Raw genomic sequence first — 27,474 nt, forward strand, 5'->3', positions numbered from 1 at the left:
CACACTCACATGAGCAGGCAGGTGCACACACAGTACAAACCTCCAGACCACCTGCTCTCACCTCTTCCGCTCTCGGATTGCTGGGAGCTGAGCGACGCTGAAGCATTCCCAGAATGCCCCTCTGCCAGTGGGCTCAGCTGGGCAGGCGTGTGGTCTCTCCCTGGAACTGTTATCACCTCTTTCAGACCTCTGAAAAGGAGTGAATGGATTCAATTTTCAATACTACCTTAAAAGATTGTTGGCTCTTTTTTTAAATATTTCTTTCCTCTGATACTCGGTACTTTTCAATCTGTTCATTTAATTAGCGTTTTTTCCTCAAACAAAAGGTCTCATGTATTTATCACTGAATCAACCTACTAATGCAGAAGCACAAAGAAAAAGTTATGCTCAGCTGTCCCAATAGTGGCAGTTTTCCACTTCGATAGGGTAAAATGCTAGTGACTTTGATACAGCATCAACGTGAGCCATCGCATGTGCTATTTCTTATAGAACTGGCTTGGTTCTTCAGTGTCTCTTCTTAGAGTTGCACATGATTTTATTACAAGTTTGCTTTTGAAGTCACTAGAGAATGAAATGACTCTGCTTTTGTTTCTTCGCCAGAAATCACTTGACCCTGAAAGTCTTGTAGAAGACATGATAAGGAAAAGAGTCAACCACACACACCACAATGATGGAGAAAAAGAGAGAGTCAATCATTTACTGTGTATTACATCCATCTACATGCAAGGCGCTGTGTCAAACTAAAATGTAGTAGACACAGTCTTGCCATCGAGGAGCATACACTCTTGTAACAAAGATAAGAAACACATTATTTTATCAATAAGTAAACTAGGTAGTTAGTAGGTAAAGACTGTTTATCAGGGGAATAAATTTGATCTAAATCCAGGTACATATGGAACTGTCTTCCTAAATAAATTCATTTCATAAACTTGAAATATGAGTAGTAGAGCAACAACAACAAAAAATTTCATATTAACATCTGGCAACAGAATTCTTAGAAAGTAAATATCTCTGTTTAGAAAATGTTTTCATAAACACCTTGGATGAATGACAGAATTAGAGGTCAGCAGCTGCCAAGACAACAAACAGGAGTGTGGGTGGTAGAAGACAGAGAAGAGATAAAGAAGAGAGAGGGGGGCCTTGCCAGCTGGTTGGCAGCCAGATAACAATAATTGTGATAAAAATAAAAGTAATGGCTAACCACTTAATGCCAGAGATTTTTCTAAGTGTTTTTCATGGTTTCTCTCGTCTAACCCGTGGTGAGCACAAACCCCAGACAAGTAAAAATGGTTAGGGGGATGGGTGAAAAAAAAGAATTAAAAAGTACAAATTTCCAGTTACAAAAAGTCATGAGAATATAAAGCACAGCACAGAAAATATAGTCAATAATAATAACCATGTATAGTTTCAGATGGGTACTAGACTTAATGGGGTAATCACTTCATTGTGGCTAATCACTATGTCATATACCTGAAACTAATGTAATATATGTCAACTGTAACTGAAAAAAAAATTTACAGGAAATCCAGAATCTGTAATGTAAATCTCTCTACCTGAAACTTCTGTCAAGTTTTCTACATACAAATATCTTTTGAGAGGTAGGTGTGTGTATGTGTGTGTGTGTGTGTGTGTGTGTGTGTGCGTGCGCGTGTGTGTATCTGGGTGACTTATCCTATCTAAAGTAGCACTAAATATGGACAAATTCATGGGATAGTGAGACAATCCCTTAACAAATAATTTGGCAGATGTAGGAAACTGGAACCATATGTAACCAAGACCAGAAGCGCCTCAGGAATTCATGGAAATTGTTAGGAAGGCTTTGGATTTTCTGCAGTTAGTGGAATGGTGTTAGACTCTTAAGAGGGCAAAATTACCTCCAGTAACACCTAGTGGAGTCCGCATACTTAATGGAGTCCCAAACAATTGTCTATTCCGCTTGCTAAAAATTTTTTTCTGTATGCCAAGCTAAAAGTTTTTTTTCTGTATGCCAAACTCCATGCTAAACACTTGAGATATATGATCTTATTTAACCCTCACTAAAACACTGTGAGTTTTAAGTCATCCCAAAAGCAAAGAGATGATTAGTAGACTGGATTCAAACCCAGAACTGTCAGACTCCTGACCCACTTCATTCAATATGATCAACTCCAGCAGCTGTATTCTCCTTTTACCACCTACAGCTGAAGGATGATGCTTCATGCTGAATTGCACTAAGGTTCCCTTCCATTATATGTTTACCCATTTAAAGAAACAGCAGTGTTCCACTGGAAGTAAAGTGAGTCAATATGAGGAATCACAGTTAGAAGCAGATTCCCTCTTTCTCCTCCACCGGACAAGGCTCTGAACACCTCAGAGAACTTAAAATAAAGGAAAAGGGTCAAAAAGCAAGAAAAGATTAAAATATAGAGAAAAGAGGAAATTGAAGAAGGAATGTAGAGATGAGTGTGAAGGACGAAAAAGTGACTAGAGGTGAGTGCATATGCAAGACAGGCACCACTCAGGTGTAGTAGACTCTTGGGATGCTGACCTCTGCCCCAGACCATGCCAATCTCTATCATTAAATCCATTCTTTCCATGTTGCATTTTCATGTGTTTTTGCTGATATTCTACATCAATGCAATGCAGATTTTCCATTTTGCAGTAAATCTACCCTTAAGTTATAGCAACTCCTCAGAGCTACCTCCTTCTAGATGCAGATAATTTGTGAAGATCTTAGTAAAAACCATAGGTTATTACTTGAAAATGGGTTGAATAAATTCTGGCATATTGTAGACTTAGCAAAATCTTCAAGCTATTTTTGAAGTGCTTTGTTTTTAGCAAATGCATTTTCCAATCAGTACAATTCCCTTAAGTCAATGAGTATTATCGGAAAATTTAATGTTTTTATAATTTATACTTTCTCACCAATTCTATTTGAAGAATATTTTAATATCTAGGCATTTTAGTTTCTTTTTACAGGTCTCTCTCTTTAAAATCTATTTTATCCTGGTGATAGAAAGTTGCCCTGCACTAAATGCTATTAGATCTCTATTTGTTTCGAAACTCTGAAGAAATTTTTGAACAATGTTACAAAATGAACCATGCCACTCTTTGAATATGTAGCTAAGTGAAATTTTAGCAGTATAACTAAAAGAAAGAAACATAACCAGAAAGTCAGCTAAGCAAGAGTCTATTCTTGGTCTTTGCTTAACTTAATCTTAGTTTCCTACTTCACCCATATATTGAATATTCCTCTCTAAACCTAGCCTAAGCTTTTCACTCCCCTACCTAATATAGAAGACATTGTTAAGCGGATGCCTGTGTGGCACTTTGAGCTGTTCAGATGATGAAAAGCTTACAAAAGCTTAAAGTAGTCTATGGTCATGCTACCCTGAACAAGCCCGATCCTATCTGATCTTGGAAGCTAAGCAGGGTCAGGTCTGGTTAGTACTTGGATGGGAGACCACCTAGGAAGACCTGTAGGCTTAAAAGATAAAAAACAAACAAACGAGGGATTGTAAGCTGACAAGATCCTTGCAATCTGTGAGGTCAATCAAGGGTTGCCTCCCCTAAAGTAATGTTTGGTAATGAGGCAGGGAAGCAGGCCCTCTCCAACCCTATTGGTGGGAGAAGAAATAGAAACAGACCATCTGGAGGACAGTGTCATTGAAAAGCAATTTTGACTCATAATTTCACCTCTGTGAGTTTATCCTAATAAACAATAGGAGATTGGTAAAAGTATGCTATATGGAATACTATGCATTAAACCATTAAAAATGATTTAGTAAGCTATACAGTAGTAGAAAAAATGACATGAAAAAATGCTCATGATATGTTTAGTTTTAAAAAGTTATCAAATAGTAGTATGTAGTGCATAATCTCATGTAAGTAGATATAGATACTGAGATAGATCAATAGATCAATTGGTTAATAGATAAATAAATGTATAGAGTAGATGTAGATACATTAGTGGATATAAATGTAGATATAGAAATACATATAACTCTTGAATGTATATATGTATATCTATATCTATTTATCTATATCTAGATAGAATGCTAATAAAGATGGAATTTGAGATTTAACATTTGTGGTTTTTTGCTTGTTTGTATTTTTCCTGAATAAACATGGATTTTCTTCAATTAATACATAAGTTTCTGTCAATAAAAAAGTATTATTTTATAATATAAAAAATTATTTAAGTAGATTATACTAGGAGAAAACAACATATATAAGCCAATTAGTAGACTATACCATACTTACTCTAAAAGAAAAAAATTATTATGCAAATTTTTATGTGTTTATACTTTTCAAGCTCCAATTCTACCCATGTAGTCTCATGCCCTTTGGGCTTTGTCGCAAGGAGAGATATATCTCCTGTGCCATATGGCCTGGTAACATGGAAACTGAGTCACAGCCACCATCTCAGGTCTCAGGTAGGAAACATTGCTCTGGCAGCTTTTGACCTCCTAAGACCTCTTGAAGTATATCTGACTTCACACAGATTCTAGGACATTAAGCTACCTACCATCTGAAGCATGAAAAAAAGGTATTTAATGGTTGCTTTAATGGGGACTCTAAATTCACCTGGGGAGCATCATCAGATTTAGGAAGTGAAGGTAAACCTTATTCCACACTGTACATTTATATGGCTAGCAAAAGGGGAGCCAATCCGTCATCCCAAGAACTGATAGCTGGGTAGTACAGGGAATAGGAAAATTTGTTTTGGCATCCAATTCCTTATTGTTTAATCCATTTAGGATAATAACAGTTTAATAACAGAGGAGGAAATGTGGTCACCTCCACTAGGGAATATCACCTTAGAGTCAAATATTTCTGGTATAATATCATCTCTGTAGAATGCTGGTTCTTAAGAAGAATGCTTTAAAGAAATAAATATGAAAATCTTTTCCAGCTATAGAAGATTGGTATTCAACCTGATACATGGCAGAAGACCTAGATGTTGCGCATGAAAAATATTAGGAAGGAACAATTATTGAATGCATTTTTTTCATTATTATTTAAGCCACAGTATACTCTAGAAAACAGCACATACAATAGAAATGCATATATGCTGAATGGCTCAGCATAAAGATCTCATAGAAGAAGACTCCCTTTATTTTCTTCGGTTTGGACTGTGGGGTTTTCCCCCACCTTTTTGAAGCTCTCCCTAATTTATTCGAATTGCTCGTACCCATGAGGTAACATTTCCTTCAGCATTCAGGAGAAATGTGTCTCACTTACGGCTGAATCCTTTAGTTAACAGTCCTGCAGCTTCTGGTATTTGTAGTCTGTTCTCTGATTCACAAAATGCCTCTCTATCATTATAGCCACAATCACAATATCCACAGCAAAGACCATGAATAAATTAGAGGTGGACTATTGAAAGGCTGATTCTGAGCTGCTTCTGCATGTATTTGACAGCGCAATTCTGAATTTCCACTTGCTCTTGTATTCCTTTACAAGTGAATGGGTCCTATGACAGAATTAGTCTTCCATCTGTATGAAGAAAGATCTTTTCCTTCTAGAGACACATTTGGTTGCAGCGAGACTAATGGTTACTACTGTCACATATCAAAACCTTACACTGGAGATACGTGGAGTTCAGACTTCTCAAGAATTTAAAGGTATTAAATTAGAATCTTCCATAGTGTCCAGAAAACGGATACACTTTACAAATTTCATCTCAATACCATTCACTCTTGATTAGGTCATAAATTGGAGATGCAAAGTAAGACACAGGAGAGGCCCTATGGGTATGGAGAAACACCGCCAAATTTAGACCTGAGGTGTATAGACTGACTTGAACAAAAATAATTTGGTACAAATACAAATAATATGGTGACTTCAATATACACTTTTCAAATTAATCATTCAGAAAAATAAGATCGTTTCTTCTTTTCTTTCTTTTTAAAAGTTTGCCAATGAAAGAATATCTATGTTGAATTTATCTTGAATGAGCTAAAAGAAAGACAGGGTGTGGGCATCATTTAGATCCTAATCCCCAGACTCATAAATTAAAAACTCTTTGAGAAAAATATTCTTAAAATATTTCCTAGTTATTAAGTCATCTAATATTTTAATATTCAACCTAATGAAATACAATATCTCATGGTTGGTCTAATTTGCTCACAGGAATCCCATTGCATATAATCTTTTAGGAACTCATTATCAAGTGCCTCTTTTCTCTTCATTTCAATATCACAGTTAATTAGGTGCTACCTACAGTGAAGACACAAGCTATTATTACAAAGTGGTGGCAAATATAAAAGACAGGTTATTATTCAGCAGTGACTAGTAATACATAATTTATTCGCTTTCCCCACAAAGTTATATGACTACTGCAAACACCACAAAGTATGTTCACTTCCAGGCATAAGAGGGAGATTTATTGTATATTTTCTGTTTCAGCTGAGATCTTCTTATAGCTCCCACAGTAGACAAAACACAGGAGAATTTTAACTTCTCTTAATAATTGCTCATACTTAAATATAGCCAATATAGAAGGAAATAGGAACAGGCTGTAAATACGTCATACCCTCTGAGTGTTTGGGTATCTCTGGTTTTTATTTCTAAGGTAATATTCAATCATTTTGTCTTTTTAAAAAATTATTAATTGTGGTTTCTTTTCCTAAAAAAAAAAAAATCAACTAACTTGCTAAATTTTACATCATGTATTGTACTATATCATCAAAGCTTGATTTCCTAAGGCATTTTTTAGGTCTTTTCTTTAGCAATATACACTTGCTTCTTAAAAAATAATAATAGAAATCGTTTCCCAAGCACCTCAATCTAAAGTGACAGCTGTATTTGGTTACTCTTTGGATGGGAAATAGGCCGGTTGCTTTTCTTCTTGGCTTCCAAGCCTTGCTCCAGAATCCTTTCCACACACACAACTCTTATTTCAAAGAGAAACCCCACTGGGAGGCTGGAAGACCTGACTGTGAGAGAAGGAAGTTATGTTAATTTCCTACCCCCAAAGACACCAGAGAGCATACAAATACTTGCAGTTTAGGAGGGAGAAAAAAGGCCTCACTATAGATCAATTCAAAGTTCGGTTATCAACCTTGCAAGTGTTCAAGCTCTGCCATCTCCATCCTTCTTTCCCTCTCCCCAGTGCCTTGCTTTGTCAAAGAAATAGTGTTGCTGCTTGCGGCGCAGAGTCAGGCTCAGTGTGTTCCCATGGGAGCCTGGGCCCCGTGCTGACAACATGGACAGCTGCAGCAGCACAACCACGACTTTACGTTTAGGGGAGCAAATGCCCCCCGAAGTGTTGGGGCTACAATTCATCTGTGTAGCCTCTCTGACGTTCAGGAGAACTTTGCTTCTCAAACTTGAAAGATTTCAGAAAAAAGGGAGCTGGGACCTCTGAGAAGAAAATAATTTTTAAAATGTTTATGCATTTGTTGATGGTAAAATGACAGACCCTTACCTCTGTTAGTTGAGGAATTTCTAAAGGGGAAATGGTACATGTTAAATTTTTCAACAAGAAATACAGTTCATTCAACAGACGTTTTACATATGTTGTACAGTGTAATAATTCTTAACCTTTTCCCCACCCTCTTTGAAAATGTAATGAACAATATGAACTATTTCCCCCAGGAAAAGGCAAACACATATATAAATTCAGAGTTTATGTCACAAACCTCCTGAAATGGAGTCCCCGGGGCCCCGGTATCCCACCAGGTCGAGAGCTCTGGCGTCAGTCCCTGGGTGCATGTTGTGTCTGTGCTCCTCACCACAGAGGCCCAGTAAGGCCCACAGCCCTATAGGTACAATTAATATCCAAGCAGCATTATGGAAAAACGTCTTCTTCTACATCCTTTGCGCCAACCCAGGAAAGTGTGAGAATGAAATTTTGGGAGGAGGAAAAACCATATGCTGCACTGGGAGTCAGGAGTCCTGATGGGTTTTTAAAGCTGCATCTCCTGCTTATGTAATATCTCTAGAGCTCAGTTCTTGTGTGAAATAAAGGAAGAGACAGAGCATAAAAGGAAAGCTCTCCTCTAGTCATGGATTCTGTGAACGAATTAGCTATTTGGACCATTGCCGCCCAGTAATTGAGGGCACAAGTCTTGTCTCTTTACCAATTGCTAGTTGTGATACTGGGCAAGCAACTGGAACTCTCTGAACCTGCCTCCTCGCCTGTTTGCTCTACAGATTGAATTATGGCAAATGGAAGGTAATCAGTATAGTACTTCACAAAGTATTTAATGAATAACTATCATTTTTACAAAAGAGCCAAGTTTCTTCTCCTTAATCCTTACTCCAAAATAATAGCTCAAAGGTTTAAAACTAAAGAATGAAACCATAAAAACAGTATGGTACTGGCATAAAAATTGACCATAGATCAATGGAACAGAATAGAGAGCACAGAAAGAAAACCATGCTTATGTAGTCAACAAATCTATGACAAAAAAGACAAGAATATACTATGGGGAAAAGACAGTCTAGTCAATAAATGGTGTTGGGAAAACTAGACAGGTATATGCAAAAAAATAAAACTAGACCACATTCTTATATCACATATAAGAATAAACTCAAAATGGATTTAAAATTTAAATGTACGACCCAGAACCAAAAAACTAGAAGAAAACATAGGCAATAAACTCTCTGACACTGCTCTCAGTAATATTTTTTCTGATATATCTCTTCAGGCAAGGGAAACAAAAGAAAAAATAAACAAATGGGACTACACTGAATTAAAATTTTTTACATAGCAAAGGAAACCATCTACAAAACGAAAAAGATGACCTACTGAATAGAAGATATTGCCCAATGATACATCTGATAAGGGGTTAATATCTAAAATTTATAAAGAACCCGTAGAACCTAACCCCAAAAAAAAAAAAAATCTAATTTAAAAAATGGGCAGAGGATTTGAACAGACATTTCTCCAAAAAGGACATACAGATAGCCAATAGACATGTGAAAGAAAAGATGCTCAACATCACTAATCAGAAAAATGCAAATTAAAATCACAACGAGCTATCACCTCACACCTGTCAGAATGGCTATCATCAATAAAGCAACAAACATCAGTGTTGGCAAGGATATGAAGAAAAGGGAACCCTCCTGCACTGTTGGTGGGATGCAAACTGGTACAGCTACTATGGAAAACAGTATGGAGGTTCCTCAAAAAGTTAAAAATAGAACTAACTTAGGACTCAGCAATTCTACTTTTGTGTTCTTTGGAAGAAATCCAGAACACTACTTGAAAAGATATATGTACTCCTATGTTCTTTGCAGCATTATTTACGATAGCCAAGATATGGAAGCAACCTAAGTGTCCATCAACAGATGACTGGCTAAAGAAGTTGTGGTACATATATAATGGAATATTAGTTGGCCATAAAAAATGAAATCTTACCACTTGCAACAACATGGATAAACCTAGAGGGTATTATGCTAAGTGAAATAAGTCAGACAGAGAAAGACAAAAAGGAAAAAAAAACAAACATATGACTTCACTTATACATGGAATCTAAAGAACAAAATAAACGAACAAATAAAATGAAAACAGTCATACATACTGAGAACAAACTGATGTTTGCCAAATGGGGGGCGGGGACTGGGTGAAAAGGTGAAGGGATTAAGTACAAATTGGTAGTTACAAAATAGTCATGGGGATGTGAAGTATAGCATATGGAACATAGTCGATAACATTGTAATATCTATGTATAGTGCCAGGTGGGTATTTAATTGGGGGGGATCACTTTGTAAATTATATAAATGTCTAACTACTATGCTGTACAACTGAAACTAATATAAAATAATATCGAATATCAATTCTAGTTGAAAAATAAAAATTAAAAAATTAAAAGAAACTACAAAAAAAACCCCACACACATGCACACACATTTATACACATACATACTTTCACTTATACATACATACATACATACATACATACATACATACATACATACATATGCATAGTGAAATTCCTGGAGCATACACAAGAAAAATAATAGTGGTTACTTCTGGAGAGTATTTTTTTAATGACTTTTCTATTGTGGTAAAATATATGTAATAAAAATTTACCAATGTAACCATTTTTAAATGTACATTTCTGTGGCTTTAAGTACATTCATATTGCTGTGCAATAATCACTACTATCCATTTCCAGAACTTTTTCAACTTCCTCAACTGAAATTCTGTCCCCAGTGAATACTTACTCCCCATTCCCCCTCGCCCCGACTCCTAGCCCCTGGCAACCACCATTTTGCTTTCTGTTTCTGAGTTTGACTACTCTAGGAATCTCATTTATAAGAAATCATACAACATTTGTCATTTTGTTTGGGATTTATTTCACTTAGCATAATGTCTTCAAGGTTCATCCATGTTGTAGCATATATCAAAATGTCCTTCATTTTTAAGGCTGAATAATATTTAATCGTATGCATATACAACATTCATCTATTGATGGACACAGATTTACTGCCTTTTCCTTGTGTTTTTGTTTTATTTCAGAAATAACTTTTAAAGTCAAGTTTCCCTTGAGAATATACTTAGGGCACAGGGCATCACAATACAAATAATTTGATTAGAAAGTGTTTTCTATGCTCCATTTTGAGTTTGGTGGTGCTCAGAATGGAGCTGGGAAATAATCTGAGCTGAGGTGCATATGAGCTTTTTGGGTACTCCTAAGAAAAACACTTCCCTGGAGCCCATCTCCAGCCACTGACTTATATAAAGGCCAAAGATCCTCCTAGTCAAAAACCATAAATTCTGCCACATTTGGTGTTCAGACACATGCCACATCTGTTGGAACAGAGGTGGAGCTGAAGAAGGGATTTGGTGAAGACCAAAATACAAATCAAAATTGTAGTCTCAAAAAGAAAGTTTATTCTAAGAAGTTCAACTGCTGGGCCCTAGAGTTAGGGAGGAGTAATGGTTTCTGCAAAGGTGTGGTAACTAGTATTTTAACCGGTTCAGATTCAACTACCCTGGTGGCCTATAAGCTCCCTGGAAGCTGAAAGGGCTCTAAATGCAAACTCAAAGGGCTGCCTTACTAAACTCTACATTTTGGGTTCCAGGTAACCCTGCTATAGGGCAACCCTTGCCACTCCATCACCATCCTCTGCTGAGCACCGCCCATAGGAAGGGCGAAGTTCTTGTCATTACCCAGGGGGCTGGCCAGCTGTCCCAGCACTAGTCAGGGTGTCTGGCACAGGTCTGCAGATTTGGAGAGGGAGCAGGGAGCTCTGAGCAGTGCATTCCAGGTGCAGTTTTTGTGTGAGAGAGACAGAATAGTTTGTGTCTCTATCAAGGTGAATGCACCAACATACTTTGGAAAGGAAGAAATATTTTTCAGAGGGTTAAAGGTCTGTGTGAGTAGTATATGGGGGAAATGGTGATTGTAATTTGAGCATTCATGCCAATGTGTCCTCATGTATACCACAACATTTGGAGCCTTGGGAACATTTGGGTTATGCTTCCTTGGCAAAGAAGGTACTTTTCTCTGCTGACCTGCAAAGGATAATCTTGGATCTAGGAGAATCAGATCATTCAGGAATCAGGCACTAGGTAGGAGGTGTTGTGAAGGATGTGCTTGCAGTAACCTAGAAATGCCAACATCTTTGGTTTTGCCATCGTATCAAAACATAGAATTTCATAAATTTTAGTGGGCAAAAAATGTTTTTTGAGTAGTTTTGGGTAAAAGTATAGATAAATCAATATCTCAGAAAAAGAACTCAGTTTTTGAAAGTGAAGAAACTAGTGAGAAGAATAGTTAATTGGGCTCCTTCATGGTGGCCAGAAGACTGGGCCGAGAGTCAGAAGGATGAGTTTGAGTCCATATCGCACCACATGTTAGCCGTATGTCTAATTTGTACTGAACCTCAGGATTCTCACCAAGAAAATCAGAATAATTCCTGTGTCACCTTCTTTACTGGGCCACTGTGTACATCAAATCAGACAATGGGTATAAAACAGCAACCCTGAAGTTAGCCCACCTTTTGTGAGAAGGGATCCTTAGCACGTTCAAGGTAATCGTCAAATAACTTTTCTCTAAGGACATCCCCGGCAATCTCATCATCTCATTTCTTATCAAACTGAGTTAATTAAGCAACGTATAAAAGCTATTTTCACATGATAGTATACTGGCATCATTTGTTATATTAGCGTAGTATTTAACCATGTTTAAAACAATTTCATGTATAGTTTATGTTGTGTACGAGACAGTGTGGATTTAGATTTCCAATGATCCTCTTTGTGCTTCCCAGCCGTGTAACCTCTTCCCCTTGATTCCACTGCGGCAATATACTTGTTGCTTACAACACTGTGGCGGCTTAACTTGTACAAATGGGTTCAGTGTAGTGAAACATAGACTCCCATGCATTTCAAAAGTGCAAAGCGAGCTCATTTTACCAACATATATGTTTGTCAGTCATGATCCACGAGGTTGCAAGAACAAAAAGGGACAACTTTGATTTAAGTAACAAGGGAATTTAATGAAAGAATATTGACCAGCATGTCACTAAACAGCCAGGAAGGCTAAAAACTCAGACCTGGACCCTGGGCAGCCAGAAGCAGTCAAAATCAAGCCATAGAAATGGTCCAAAGAGAACTCCACTGTCATCCTTTGAACAAAAGACAACACAGCCTGCCATAGTTGGACTCTGGACACCACCATTGTTGCCTCTACTGCCAGGGAAATGGGATGAGGCTACCATCTCCTCTGCTTCCAGTAAAGATTCTTTGTGTCCTTATCTTGCATCACTAACTCCAAAGAAGACAAATGGCCAATGGGTACATGAAATGGTACTTGACATCATTAATCATCAGGGAATTGAAAATCAAAACCACAATGACATATCACCTCATACCTATTAGAAAGGCTATTGTCAAAAAGATGAGTGATAACAAGTGTTGGTGAGTATGTGGAGAAAAAAGGAACCCTTGTGCATTTTTGGCGGCAATGTAAATGAGTACAGCAACTATAGAAAACAATATGGAGGTTCCTCAAAAAGTTAAAAATAGAACTACTGTATGACTTAACAATTCTACTTCTGGCTATATATCCAAAAGAAATGAAAACGGGATCTGGAAGACATACGTGTACTCCCCTGTTCTTTGCAGCATCATTCACAATACAAAGATAGAGAAACAATCTAAGTGTCTATCAACAGATGAATGCTATATATATATATTGGAATATTATTCAGCCACAAGAGAGGAGAAAATTTTGCAATTTGTGTCAACATGGATGAACCTTGAGGGCATTATGTAAAATGAAATATGTCAAAGAAAGACAAAGATTGTACGATATCATTTATATGTGGAATCTAAAAAAGCCAAAGTCATAGAAACAGAATGTAGAGGTAATTACCAGGGGAGGGCAGAGGAAGGGTGGCAGAAATGGGAGATGTTGGCTCAAACTTCCAGTTATAAGATGACTAAGTTCTGTGGATCTAATGCACAACATAGCAATTATAGTAAATAATGCTGTATTATATACTTGAAAGTTGGTCTTAAATGTTCTCACCACAAAAAAAGAAATAGTAATTATGTGACATGATGGAGGTGCTAACTAATGATAGGGTGGTAATCATTTTGTAATATGTAAGTGTATCAAACCAAAACACTGTATACCTTAAACTTACATAATGTTAAATGTCAACTATATCTCAATAAGGCCAGTGGAGGGGAAGACTATCTTGGAAGGGGAGGGGAACCATATTTCAGGGGAAACCTTCCCTCATGTGCTCTTTTATAACTGCCTCAACAAATTTGAGACGGTTATATATTTTTTTCAATTTAAGTTTTTCATGATTTTATTAGAAAGCAATAACTGCATTGGCACACCCTGATAGCCCCCTTCAGGATGACTTTTGCATTATTCATGCATTTTTCACAATAGACTCTTCATGTCTTTGAATTATTTTAGTTGGAGTAGGAAATGCAAACGAATCAGCAAATGCACTTGGCCCTTGAAAGCCTGTGTCCAGCTGAGTGGTTACAATATCAATTACACCATGAAAAATTCCTCTTACCTAAAAAACTGCCAAAGCTCAGAGGATTGCAGTAACTATCTCTCAGTATAGGGCAGACTGGAAAAGAAAATGTACCCTTTTAAATACCTTTGAATGCCAGCAAAAATTGGGGGAGTTTTTTGATATACGAAAAATAACTGTTTGCCTTTATGGCAACATGTTGCTTATTATGTATTAATAAACTGACTTCAACAAAGACTTTCTTATCCATTGCTAAAAATTGACCAACTATAAACAGCCACCAGAGTGCTGTCTTTGCCAGTGCCAAAAAGATTTCCAAATCCTTTCAGCTAAAAAGCCAGCAAAGATCAAAGAGGTTTCACATGAGCTCTCTACATGCCAATGAGATACAAGTGCCATCTTTTAGCACTTTATAATAATCCTGTTGTGCTGTACTCTTTTCCAATGACCTGTAAAAATAAAATATGAGAATTTTTTTTTTTTTTTTTTTTTTTTTTAGCAAAAGAAAGTATGAATTAGGAAAGGTACATTTAAAAAGGTCAATGATCTATTGTTATAAGTTAGTTCACTTTCCCCCCATTTCAGAATTGGAAATGTTTGGCAGATTAGCCATAAGAGATAAAACTTGAAGGTTACAGTCAATGTGACAAAATGATTTATTAATTCTCAGTCATCAGAATAAATAATACATGTGTTCTAACATTAACAATTTTTGTTATGCATGTCCTGCACCAAATTAAAATGTGCATTAGCATAATATTGTAGCCAAATTTCAAAGAGAGAGAGGAAAGGAATGAAAGAAGGAAGTGAGGAAAGAAGAGAGAGGAAATCCAGCTAAAGGGGAATTCTCATTAAGTGCAATTTATTTTATTTGCTAATGATACTAGTTTTCTATTGCATTCACATATCCATTGGACATGATCAATAAGACAAACTTTCACTTGACCCTGTTTAGTTCTGACGCTACAATACTGAATAGTCCTTTGTTTTACCATCTGCCTCTTGCATCAGATAAAGAGTGTTGACACTCTTGTTATGGTCAAGATAAAATATGTAAAACCAGTCTCCTCCACTATACTGTAAGTATGACATCTAGAACATCTGCTCCACACACACACACCAAGCATTTAGGACACAATGCCCCATGCATTCTTTCATTCAACAATATTTGAACGTCGATTCTCTGCACAAGAAATACAAATTAAGTTATAAGAAATATAAACCTAGTCAAATTAATTCAAGTTAAAAAAAAGTCTGGATGTTTTCTTATCCTCATCTTTTCATGCTTCTTTGCTTTATTGAGCTTCACAAGCATTACAGCTTTTACATTGAAGGCAAAACCCTCCACCAGCAAAAAGATTACTGCTCACTTCATTGCGGTGGTCTGGACTCAAACCCATAATATATCTGAGGGATGGCTGTATAAAATGCCCCCAGGATGAGAAGAATTAAATCTAGACAACTGTTTAACTTTCCTACTCAGGCTTTACTTTTAAAATAAAAAACTCTTATCAAATCAGTCTTTGAAAAATCCATTGAAACAGCTGAAACAGAAAACAGAGTACATAGTATATAATTTCTTGGAAACCCTTGCCCACTATAACTAAACTTGAGGACACTGCACATTTTAAAAGGGCCACAATACTATATTCTTTTTTACTCTCTTCAGAACTTAAACTATTTAGAATGACAAAAAGGGTTCTACTGTTAACTTCAAGATTGAAAAAGAAAACAATCCTCCTGTAATAAATTTCCACTCAGAAAATATGCTGTGAGGATGAAAAAGCTGATGGCTAGACAGATGTTATAGAAATCTGTTGGCAGAGATGCTCTCTGCTTCACGTTGAGAGCAAGAAATTACTTTTCTCTTTGATCTTGTGGAGGGGGCGCTTCTAGTGCCCAGAGGAGCACTTACTAGCCTTTCCCCACCTTTCTCTTCAAATAAATCAAATTTTGTAAAAAAATGATAAAACTAAGAGCAGATATGATCATTTAAGTTGGGAATCCATCCATGCCAGTTGTCAGAGCATGCTGTGAACACATCTATCTGGGTGATCCTCCCAGGAATACAGGTGGCACGTAGCACATACTGTCAAGGTGACCTCCCTCTCACACAGACACAGTTAAACTCATTCCGAAGGCGCACTTCCTGTGCACACTTTCAGGGACCTTTACTTCGAAAGGTACGATGAGGTTAATATATGAAACAAAGCAGAATTCCTACAACAGGTTTTACACAGGGCAACTTGGGGCATTCAGAAGCTACTCTTGAAACATCATACCTATCTTCCAACTGTAACACTTTGTATAGATTGAAAATGTTCAGACTGCTTTTCTAGAAGGTTGTATGACTTACAGCTGAAGAGAGCATAGTTGAGCTGTGTGATTTATCCTTCAGACTGCAGTCATGGTTTTAGTTCACTTGCCAGCAAACCCTGGACTTGGACTTGGATGCAAATAGCAGAACTCACTAGAGAGGTCATCAGCTGCTTCCTCTAATCACTTTCTGGGTGCTGTGACCTCCAGCAGCAGAGGCGTTTATTCTTTAAGGGTGTTCTGCTGTCTTGAAAGTCTAAGAGCTTGTCGGTACTCACTGTGATCAGCTGTCAAGGGAAATTGCCAGCGCAATCTTGAGAAAAGATGAGAAGTTATACTGATAGGATAACATTTTAAAGCCTACTAATCCTTGTGTCCTGTGACATGAAAAGATCATCATACCAGCTTGAGTATGGAAGGTACTTCTGCAAAAGGATAAGATTACTGTTAAGTATCTCAAAGCTCTTGCCTTTTTTTTTCATGAAGTACTGACTCTAGTTAGAGGTGAGTTGCCAGACTGAAAGGATCACTTTTCTACTTCAGGACAATGACCTGAGCAGTCGCTTTATAATTTCACCTTTGCTCTTGGCATTTCACTTATATTCTCAGAAAAAAAAAAAAATCATTTTTCTATAACATGGAACACCTTTTTGATCTCTCGCAAATGCTCTTATCTTTATGCCTATTTAAGTAAGAAGCTCAGATTCTGCATCTTCTCCCCCAAATACTCCGGACATATTACTACCTGCATTCCAGGTACTAGAAATCCCTATCTACCCGTACCTCATAACGTCCTGTCTCTCCACAAGAACAAAAAGGAAAATAACCACCTGCTTCCAACATGAAGCAAGGGACATCTTTACTAATGGAGTTTGCAGCATCTGTCCAGCCACCAGCCTTTTCCACCTCATGGCGTATTTTTTGAGAGCTGAGCAGGGTTGGGGGTTTGATTAAACAGAAAGATGAAATAAACATGTCCTCAAGAATTCCCAGAATCAAAGAAGACACAACAGATATGTAACAATTACAGTATAATTCAATAAGTATTATAATAAAGGCATCTATAAAGTTCAGAAGAAACAGCATAGTGTGCTAAGAAAAAGGGAAGTAATGTTTGAGTTCACTGTTTACAGTATGTTCAGGAGTTTTTCAGCCAGAATATAAGAAAGCATTCCATTCCAATGGTAGGAAGTGACATTTGAAAATATAAGTTTTAGAAGGGGAACACACAGTGTGTGTGTGTGTGTGTGTGTGTGTGTGTGTGTTATACATGTATATATATATATGTATATATATATATACACCTTACTGTTAAAATGTACAGCTAAAACTTATCGGATTTCATTTCAATGTCACCATAAAAAATATTTCATGTGACTGCAATCATAAAAAAAAATGTTTTACATTGTTCACATCTGTAGTATATAGTATACAAAATATAGGATGTGTATATAGTATAGAGCAGTCTTAAAATTAACTTTAGCATTGCTTTATGTTAAAGTCACATAAGAAAAAAAGAACTCTTTCCTATTTAAAATAATGTAGACTTTAAGACCAGAGCTGGAACACAGACTGACATAAGAATATCCCATCCTGATGCATGTAAGCTGTGATGGTATACTATTTATAAAAGCACGATGAACTCTTTGAAAGCAATTTTATAAGAAGCAAAACCAAACAGCCTAATAATATCAGAAAAACAACCATTATTTGCTGACTGCCTATTTATTATGTGGCAGGCCCCAATCTCATCAATTTAGATACAGTCTCATTTACTTTAATTCTCATAATATCCCTTTGAGGTAGATATCATCCCCATTCTACACTTAAAGAAACAAACTCAGAAATGCCTATCTCGTTTTATTGTGCTTCACAGAGTTGAGTTTTTTACCAGCAAGATTATGACTTGCTTTATTGTGGTGGTCCAGAACCAAATCTGCAATATCTCCAAGGTATACCTGTATTTTCATAATTGGTAAGTATGCGACATACTATCTATTAGTATGAAGACAGACTAGGAAAGAAATTTGATACAGCAGAGATTAAGCTGTGGAGGATGAGAGAGAAAAAGGGATGAAATAAATTAGGATCAGAGAGGAGAGACAGTAGACATGGTACCCTACCCCACCCCACCCCCCGCCCAAGCCCATTGAGTTATTTCTTGAGTTATCTACCCAGGAAATATTTTTGAGTGTCTTGAGAAAAAGCATGATACAGTATAAGAAATATGGGTTCAAAATCCAACAAAGATTTGAATGTCAGCACTCTCTATTTGAATGTGACACTGGAGCAACGGATTTAAAGCTCTGAGTATGCTCATTCATTTAGGAAAACCGAGAAAATAATTCCTATTGAGCAGTTTGGTTGTGGAGATTAAATGAGGTAATGGGCATGAAATGCCTACTATGGAGTGAATTAGTATGAGCACTCAGTATTATTTTTTCTGCTCCTTGAACTGCAGTTAAATTAGTATAAAGCAGCTTTAAATGCTACTGAATAGAAAAACCACAGTCATATCTGAGAAACAATGTAATAAGACACATCTGGGCCAAATTTAAATCTTCGCTTTGCTACTTCCTTCAGCGTGACTTTGTACCCAAGTTATTACTTTCCCTGAGCTTCAGTGTCCACCTCAGTAAATGATAATCATCATGTAGGGTTGTCCTGAGGACTGAGCAATACTTCGAGGATTAACTTAGCAGTGTCTGGTACATAGTGATCTCTCAATAAACATGAGCTCTTGTTAGTACTCTAGTCAGCATTTTTGACTTGAACAAAACCCCTATTAACAGGCAAGGTCAAATTTTCCCTTCCCTCTCAAGTTCTGCCAGCTGGGCCTTGCTGCACGCAATGACCCTTGTACATTTTGGCTGAAGGGAAGAATTAGGAATGAACTGAAAGATGACCTTCAGCCTGGGAGGTTGTACATTATTCGCTCCTCAGCTTCAGCTTCTGCTTTGGCAAGATCTAACAGCTGAATGCCTACTTCAAAGTGCCTCCTGGAATCCACAACTTGTGTATAATCAATGATCATGTGATCACATAGGTTATGGTCCTATCTAATTAGTATTGCGTCCTGATATGATTATTGAATATTCACTTTCAAATTAAGACAAACATTTTAGATGTAACTTGAAGTGAAAATCTATGTACTTTTTATATTGAATTCTATTCATCAGTTTAAGTGTGAATGTGCCTTTAGAATGTATTTCTTACATGATACTTGCTATATTCTCTTTTCTACTGCAGGAAGATGCTAAAATTGGCGTGCACGCAATTAAAGATAACATGCAAATGAATTCAGAAGCGATATTTTCATCTTGAGAGCCATTGCCTCAGTCACATTTCTAGAACCAAGGTTTACAGACAAGTTCCCCCCCGCCCCCATAATTGTGCAGTAAATGCAGGTAAAAAAAAATTAGGAAAATAATAAACAAAGCAATGTATTTTAGGTTTCTGAAAACATCATCCAATAAATAATGCACGAAGTTTCCGTTTGTGAGAATATTTTAACGAAATTTTATCATCACCACTGATCCCCAAAACTTCAAGTCCAGGAAATAAAGAGGAAATGCCTTTAACTTAGTTGCTAATGGAGACAAAGCAAATCTTAGTAATATGATAGCAACTTTATCATGAGTTGCTCACTGATATATATGTAAAAGTAACTACTTAGTATATTAAATGAATAGTTTAACATGAATGCAGGAGCAATTTATCAGTTGACAAAGCTAAGAAATTAATGAAATTAAAGTTTATTGCTTGGTAGAAAGGAATGACTCTGCACTACATTAAAAACTTAAAATACAACTAATGTAATAAATTCTAATTTTTGAACAAAATTTGTTCACATATTTCAGAAGCTTGTATTTTACAATGGCAATTCAACATAGGCCTTGGCAAAATATTCATTACAAGACTGAACCATTGAGCATTTGGTCAATATGTGCACTATGAACATGACTGATATATACCACAGTTAAGACACTGCAATCACCAAGGTTGCATATTAAATACAGCCCCATCTCCAGGTACCCATTTCCCAGGTTTATGGACCTCGTGTAAGAGGGTGACCTGAATGCTCATGCACCAAGAACTTTTCCATTCATCTCACTCTTGAAATTGAGAAGGAAGTAGTAAGGTAAGGGTCAAAGTGGGTGTACTTAATCAGAAATGAGAAATGGCCCTCTCTTGCTAGGATCCTGACTTTAGATTGCTAGTTTTTCCTATTTTGTTATTTTTTGGTCAGAATGACAAACTGAAAACTATTCTTGGAAATGAAATATTCCAGAGCTAGGCATGCTTGATCTGAAATGTTAATGACAGCAATATGTATGGAAAGTTTGGTTCATACAAGGAAGAATGAAATTTTAATGTTCTTAAAGCCATTTTCTACTCTGAAAACACCAAAGTCAATAAATATTAATTTTCCTGTCAATTAACCAGGACCAAATAACTCAAAAATCTTTTTACTAAAGATTAAAACATTTAAAATTTCAAACAAATTCTTTTCCCTAAAGACAGTTGTCATGGTAATCTTTAGAATTTTGAGGGCATAGTGTCTAGTTGGAAATTTGAGCCAAGGCCCAACTCAAATGAAAGATGGCATATGATCAAGTGGTTGCAAAGAGATGAAGGAGAGATGTAAGAAATTACACTATGTTAAGGAGTATTCATTCAGAGGTCTCTAAGAATGACACAGCTCAATCTCCTAAAGGCAAATCATCATACTAGAAGGGTGGGCATGATCATATATAAATTAACTAGACCGCTGTCTGCTGCCTGATAGAGCTTGTGTTTGATTTAGAAAGCCTGATGATATGCAATAAACTTTACTATTCTCAGATTAATGGCAGAGCATGTCAGTAATCTGTTTATTTCCTTCTTTATAATTGACCTGCCTTAGGATTAGATTTGTGAACTTTGAATTTATAAGCAAAGAACAAAGGAAGAAGACAGGCAGACCAGAAAAAGAAAAGAGCTAGCTAGCTGAACAGACTCCTCATGCTCCTTGGGAATGAAACGCTAATTGATATGCTTCCTTCTACTCATCCATGCCACATCTGTTCTTGCCTTCTGAGCCTTTACCTTCACAGTTCTGCCCATTTCTGGTTCCTTCTCATCCTTCACCTATCAGCCCAAATGTCTTTTTGAGGCCTTCCCCGACGACATTTTCTGAAGTAGTGCCCCAAGAGACTCTCCCTGACTCCCAGCCCTCATCTCAGCCCATTATCCTCTATAGTTCCCAATCATTGCAGAAGTCTACCATTTACTGTCTACCATTATTCGAATTCAAATACAACTGTAAAAGGGGAACTCCTCCATTTTGCTCACTATTATATCTAGCACCTCGAAGTATTTGCTGAATGACTGAATGGAAAAGTAGTAGAAAATGATTAGGAGCGTGCCAATAACCAACAGGAGGATCCAGATTGGGAAGTCATGGGAAGCACATATGGCAAGTTCCATGATTACCTCTGGAAAAGGCAGGGGAAATTAATAAGTTGGAGAAAAGAAAGGGGGATGGATGCTGAGAAATAAGAGTCTAATGGAAAAGAAAGTAAATTCTAACTCCCAGGTACTGTTTTCTTAGCTGGGGATATTGCTGGCTTAAACTAAATTTATCTCATCCAGCTGATAGTTGCTTAAGTGTATCAGATTCTCACAACTATAAGCACAGGCCTTTATGGGTTATGCCAAGTGTAACCCATAAAGCTAGGCTCTGACTTTTTTCTGGACTCAGTCTTCTCTTACCTGTTTAAGTTCCCAGTGGTCTTTTTTCTTGAATAAATACCAGAGCCCTAGTCCTATGGCACTGAACTTCGGAAGTTTCTCCATCCTTTCTGGGTTAAGAAATTGGCAACATTAACATAATACAATAATCAGCAGACTAAAATATAACTTAAACAGCACAAAGTTCACCCTAAGCTCCAGAAAGGCAGAAGCAAGATCCTATACATTCCACCTCACTAATAAGCAAAGATATGCAAATTGAAACAAGATTTAAGTTTCACCTTTTTAAGAGGCAAAGATGCACTGGCAATAGTGGAGAAAATAAAACACACACAATGGCAAGAGTAAAATTGATATAATCTTATTGGACGGAAATCTAATAACATGTATTGAAGTTTAAAGTGTATACATCTTTCCACTAAGCAAGCAATCTTAACTTGTGAGAAATTATCCTAAGGAGGTAACAGACCAAGTTCATCAAGATATAGATACAAGATATTTATAATAATGAAAAACATAAGCCATCCAAATGAAATTGTTAAATTGGTTATGGTATATGTGGAGGCATTAAAAAGAATATCAAAGATCTTCTACTATTGAGTGAAACAAGCAGATTATGGACAAGCATACATGGTATGATCACATATTGTAGAGAAAACAATAAAAACAGTATGTTCTAGAGTAAGTTTAGAAGAAAATAAGAAAAGTTAGGACAAGATGTTAAAAATAACTGTCAATTTATATTTAACTTTAATTTTCCAAGTTACCCTTTGCCCTTGGGGGAGGGGGGGCGGGGCGGACAGGCCAGGCAAGCCGAAAGACTGTGAAGAATAACAGTACACCAGTTAGTCAGTTTAGGTATTTGAGAAAAAACAACTGGGACAAGACAAACTTCACATGACTATGAAAGAGTGACCTTTACTTCGTCTGAACAGGGGTAAATAATGTCTTATGAACATCCTTATGCCCTTCCACATATTACCCCAATCGAAGTGCACATACTGAAACACCTACTTTACTCTCAGGATATCATTACCAACAAATTATTACTACTCTTGGATCCTAATATTTCAGAACAAACAGTATTTAATCTTAGTTTCAATTGTTCACTGTGTGATCAGGCTATTTAGAGTCTAAAACTATTCCATTTAAAAATCCCTTCCCTTTTAAAAAATCCTCTCAGAACCACTGAAAAATTTTAACAGATAGTGACAACTATTCCCTGCTTTAAATATGGCTTGGAGAAATCATACACAAGATAGTATTATAATCTTGTGGCACCTCAATTTCATTTCGTTCTCTGTATCTGAACAAAGAAAAACATTATAATTGAGTTCATAGTAGCTTTCTTTTATCTTAACACAAGTTACCAGAGTATATACAAGCTTTTGAACCATAGAGGTGCTACAGGATACCAGATACAAACCTGCTGAGAAAGTCTTTACAATGCCAATCAAACTAACGTCTGGTTAGTTTTTAAACTAAATGAGCTGCTCTGCCCTCCATGCTAGCCACCAAGCAACAGGTACTTTGTTGTTCCCATTCATTACTGATGTAGTTTTCAACAACATTTTCACTAGCTTCATGATCATTCCATTTTTTCCCCATTCTTTCAAGTAACGGCCCATCTGGTCACAGATACGATTAGCAAGCTGATGGCGTGCAAGTTTCCTTTTAGTTCTTAATTTTTAAAAAATGTTATGTCATTTTATTTTCTAATTTTAGTTTTTTCCAGTGAAATGTTTTTCAAAACATTTAAACAAACCTTGTAATAGCTGACTTGGTAGCCAATGCTTTAGTTAGACATTCCTAAACGAAACTAAAGTTTATTTTAAACTAAAACTTTCATATTATTGAAAAAAACTCTGAGATCTCAAAGAAATCATTCAAAATGTGATAGAGTCTAGTCTTTATTTTATGTTATGGCAGGTACACTTGAATTTCAAAATTTTAAAACATATAAAAAGTGGTTAGGGGACTAACATTTGTATCAACAGTTGATAAATGTCTAAGATTGTTTATTATACAGCAGGGTACAATGGTAGGTGCTAATGCCAATAGGGCACCATGGAAGTTAGTCTAAAAATTATCACTAGGCTTTATACAAGCAACAACATATGCTGCTGTTTTAGAATTGTGGGACATAGTCTGCTTCTAATACTAAGCAGTCCTTTAATATTTTTAATGTTATACAGTGTTACAGTATTTAGTTTGGCAAATGTTTCAAAATAAAGTAGAAATGTATTCATAACATCACAGAAATGCACATCCAGTTTTGTTTTCAATAAGAACCATAGGTACAGATCAGAACTCTTCCCTATATGAAATAATTTACACACAGATGAATGCTATAATATCACTATCTAAAATAATCACTAAATACAATTCTTTTTCAGAAATAAACAAGCAAAGGTTTTTTTCATTATCAAATATCAAAAACATAGAGATAATGTTTTCCAAATGATACTCTAAAATTATAGAATTTCTGTGAATTCAGTGAATGTGCAACCTAAATCAACCAAGTATATTGTAGCACAACCATATTAAGAAACCAATGATCAGAAAATACAACCGTATCAAAGAAATTTATTATCCACAAAACTGTTTATCAGGCTTTAAGGTAAAATAGCTCCACAGTTTACAGGTAAAACCGAGGCAACAAAAATGCGTGCTTGTCTTCAATAAGTAGATATTTTACGCAGAAGATGTAACACTTTGCTTGTAGACAGCATGATATGCATTTCTCAGCAAAACATAAGGAAAACAAGATTCCAAGAGATCCATTGTCAGGAATGGGGATTCCTGCACAATCTGAAAAATTCCCAAAATGGTCAGAATTCAAATTATTTGTAATGAGGACAATCACTGACAATAAACTGTAATTTTATATCATCCTTATTAGAGACAGACAAAAATCATTTTCTTTTTACTTTAAAATTTGAAATATAAATGTGCCACAGTATATGCTATCAAAATGCTTAAAAATCACTATTTCAATTAAATCAATTAATCAACAGAAATATATTGCACACTTTCATTTCCTTCAACAGTTTATCAGAGAGAAGAGAATGTAAACATATTTAAAATGTGGGGCATATCTTCAAGTATAACTGGGGACCCAAGACTAAGCTAGAAAGTCATATCGAACATAAAACCAACTATAATTAAGTGGAAAACTATAAGTTCTAGAGGAGTTCAAAAGGGAGGAAAGATTAATGAAGGCCAGAGTAATAAAGAAAGTCTATATGGAAAAAGATCTGAGCTATAATAAACACTGTGCTGCATCATTAGGCTAGATGCAGATCTCTGCAGGTAAAGGAAATCATTCTAAGTGAGGAGCCACATGGTAGAAACAAGCATGACTGGTTCATGGACAGTGAAAAGAAGCAACTAAGTATACAGAATTACAGAAAATTTTATTAAATGGGAGAAATGAAGTCAGAATAGGGAAAACTCAAAAAAACTGGTAGAGATGAACCTGATACTTTAGGAAAATATAAGGCCAAAGTGTTTCCCAACAGGTTGAAAAACTATTCATAAAAATATAACCTTATAGGTAATGCTAACTTTTTATTTTGTTTTCTGATATGCTTGCCATATAGTAAAATACAAGAAATTTCAGTCTTCTTAGCAATTTTTAGAAAGTGCGTAGCTTGGGTGGAGTCAACACAAGAGATCAAAGAGTACCTCAGCCCTTACTGTTATTTAATCACTAAAATGTCAAGTAAAGAATATCACAAATGACTGGAACTTCTTTGTTGTTAATAAAAACTGAAATGAGACTTACCATATCTAGCAGTAAATAAACAGATTCTCTATTTCTTGTTGTTGTTTTATCTGTCTCCTGGCCAATTTTCAGTAAACTGGAGGATGCAAGCTTAAAAGTACACATACATTTTAAGTAAGTTTTTAAAATAAAATGTTCACCAGTTATTTTCAGTATGCTCCAACTTGCAACACATTTCAATCATTCAGTGGCTAATGAGCAATTAAATAACAAATAAGATAAGCTTAGGATCTTTATATTCAAGCAATAATTTTGAGAGCTATTAATGTATAAATACAATGACAATAAATATGATCAAATATTCTTATTGATCTTTAAAATCATTTTTTTAGGACGTCTTTTTTGAAAATGATTTAAATCCGTATCCGTATTAACCATATTTCTTAGTTCCCAAATAATTTCACCCTGCATTTGAATTAATGGGAACATTGTCAGATGAGGATATTAAGTCTTAAGTGCAGGAAAATAAAGAAAATTGAAAGAAAAATTTTAAATCTTAATAGTTTTCTTTAAAATAGAAGTTATTTTCTCACGTTAATATTACATTTGCTTTTAAAATGAAAAAAAATTTAGAAGAAGCTAACAGGGTTTACAACTTGAAGCATATATTCTAGTGTTCATTACACCATGATGAATCTTTCCTTTAAAGTAGAATACAAAGGCAAATTGATAAAGAAAAGGCAAATTGATAAAGAAAAGAGCTACACTAACAAAGAAACTGACAGCCATATTTCATGTGACTAGGGTTAGCACAACTTTTGGTAGTGAGTATTCTTATTTTTGAATTTGTCATCATTAACAGTCTTTCTCCAAATAAATGGAAATAAGTAACATCCTTTTAGAGGGAACACTCACTGAGAGTCTCGATTTTCTTTTGTTTTGTTTTTTCCTCTTTCAAATCCTAGGCAAACTTCTAGGGCAGTACAAACATCAGCTTAGGGAAAAAAGGCATACTGCAGAGCTCTAGAAATGAGAGACTTATAAGTAAAAGGGGAAAAATGCTAAACTAACTTCTTGATTTTAAGGCCCTGCCTTCATCTATTATTCTTTCCAAAAAAACTTTTTAAATTTGAATTTACTGTTACATCTCATAGCTACTGAAAATTCTCTTCATAAAATGTCATGATTTTGCTTATTGATTATACATACCGCCAAAAATTCTTTAAGACGGTCTTCAATGCTTCCTTTGTGAATTGTAAACAAAGCTGCAGCAATCTGGTTGATGGCTTTGGCCAAGCAATGTATGTTGTTGCAGTGCCCTGAAAAAGTACAAATGGGGTTTGTGGTTTCTGTGTGACCCCCAAAATATCAAATAAGACACAGAAGGCCAATCTTTAATGACTTTACAATCTACATAAATCATGGCATGATTAAAAGCAGGATTGGGGCATAACTTGCCTTGCTCTGCTTTCACTTTCATGAGGACTAGTGCTTTTGAAAATAATGTAGTAAGAGAGCAACAAATGACTATGTCAGTATTAAACAAGCTAGTTTCCAAAAACCCCTAAAAGAAATCTTACATCAGTTTTATATTCTTAGACACTTAAAAAAGAAGTGCTTAGCTGCTTTACCAACATCTTTTCATCCAATCCTTAAAACAATCCTAAGAGTTAAATACTCCCTCACCATCACCTGCCCCACACACATTCAGACACCCATAAGCTCACATATACACATTTCACATATCAGGAATTAGGGCTT

The 27,474-nt window shown here is 36.0% G+C and overlaps 1 protein-coding gene and 1 pseudogene across 1 annotated transcript in view; one reads left to right on the forward strand and one right to left on the reverse strand.

Moving 5' to 3' along the window:
* The first annotated feature begins 3,352 nt into the window (after positions 1-3,352).
* LOC112470818 lies at positions 3,353-3,471 on the forward strand (annotated as a pseudogene).
* Positions 3,472-23,868: 20,397 nt separating this feature from the next.
* Positions 23,869-27,474, reverse strand: part of NCKAP1 (NCK associated protein 1) — an 89,067-nt gene continuing 85,461 nt past the window's right edge. The window contains exons 29-31 of the mRNA XM_006921264.2: positions 26,923-27,032; positions 25,774-25,863; positions 23,869-24,797 (exon numbers count right to left, since the gene is read on the reverse strand). Of these exons, the coding sequence (XP_006921326.1) occupies positions 24,681-24,797; positions 25,774-25,863; positions 26,923-27,032 (317 nt within the window). The 3' untranslated portion in view covers positions 23,869-24,680. The remainder of the gene's footprint in view (positions 24,798-25,773; positions 25,864-26,922; positions 27,033-27,474) is intronic.

This window comes from Pteropus alecto, unplaced genomic scaffold (assembly GCF_000325575.1).
Source record: "Pteropus alecto unplaced genomic scaffold, ASM32557v1 scaffold3, whole genome shotgun sequence".
Taxonomy (NCBI): domain Eukaryota; kingdom Metazoa; phylum Chordata; class Mammalia; order Chiroptera; family Pteropodidae; genus Pteropus; species Pteropus alecto.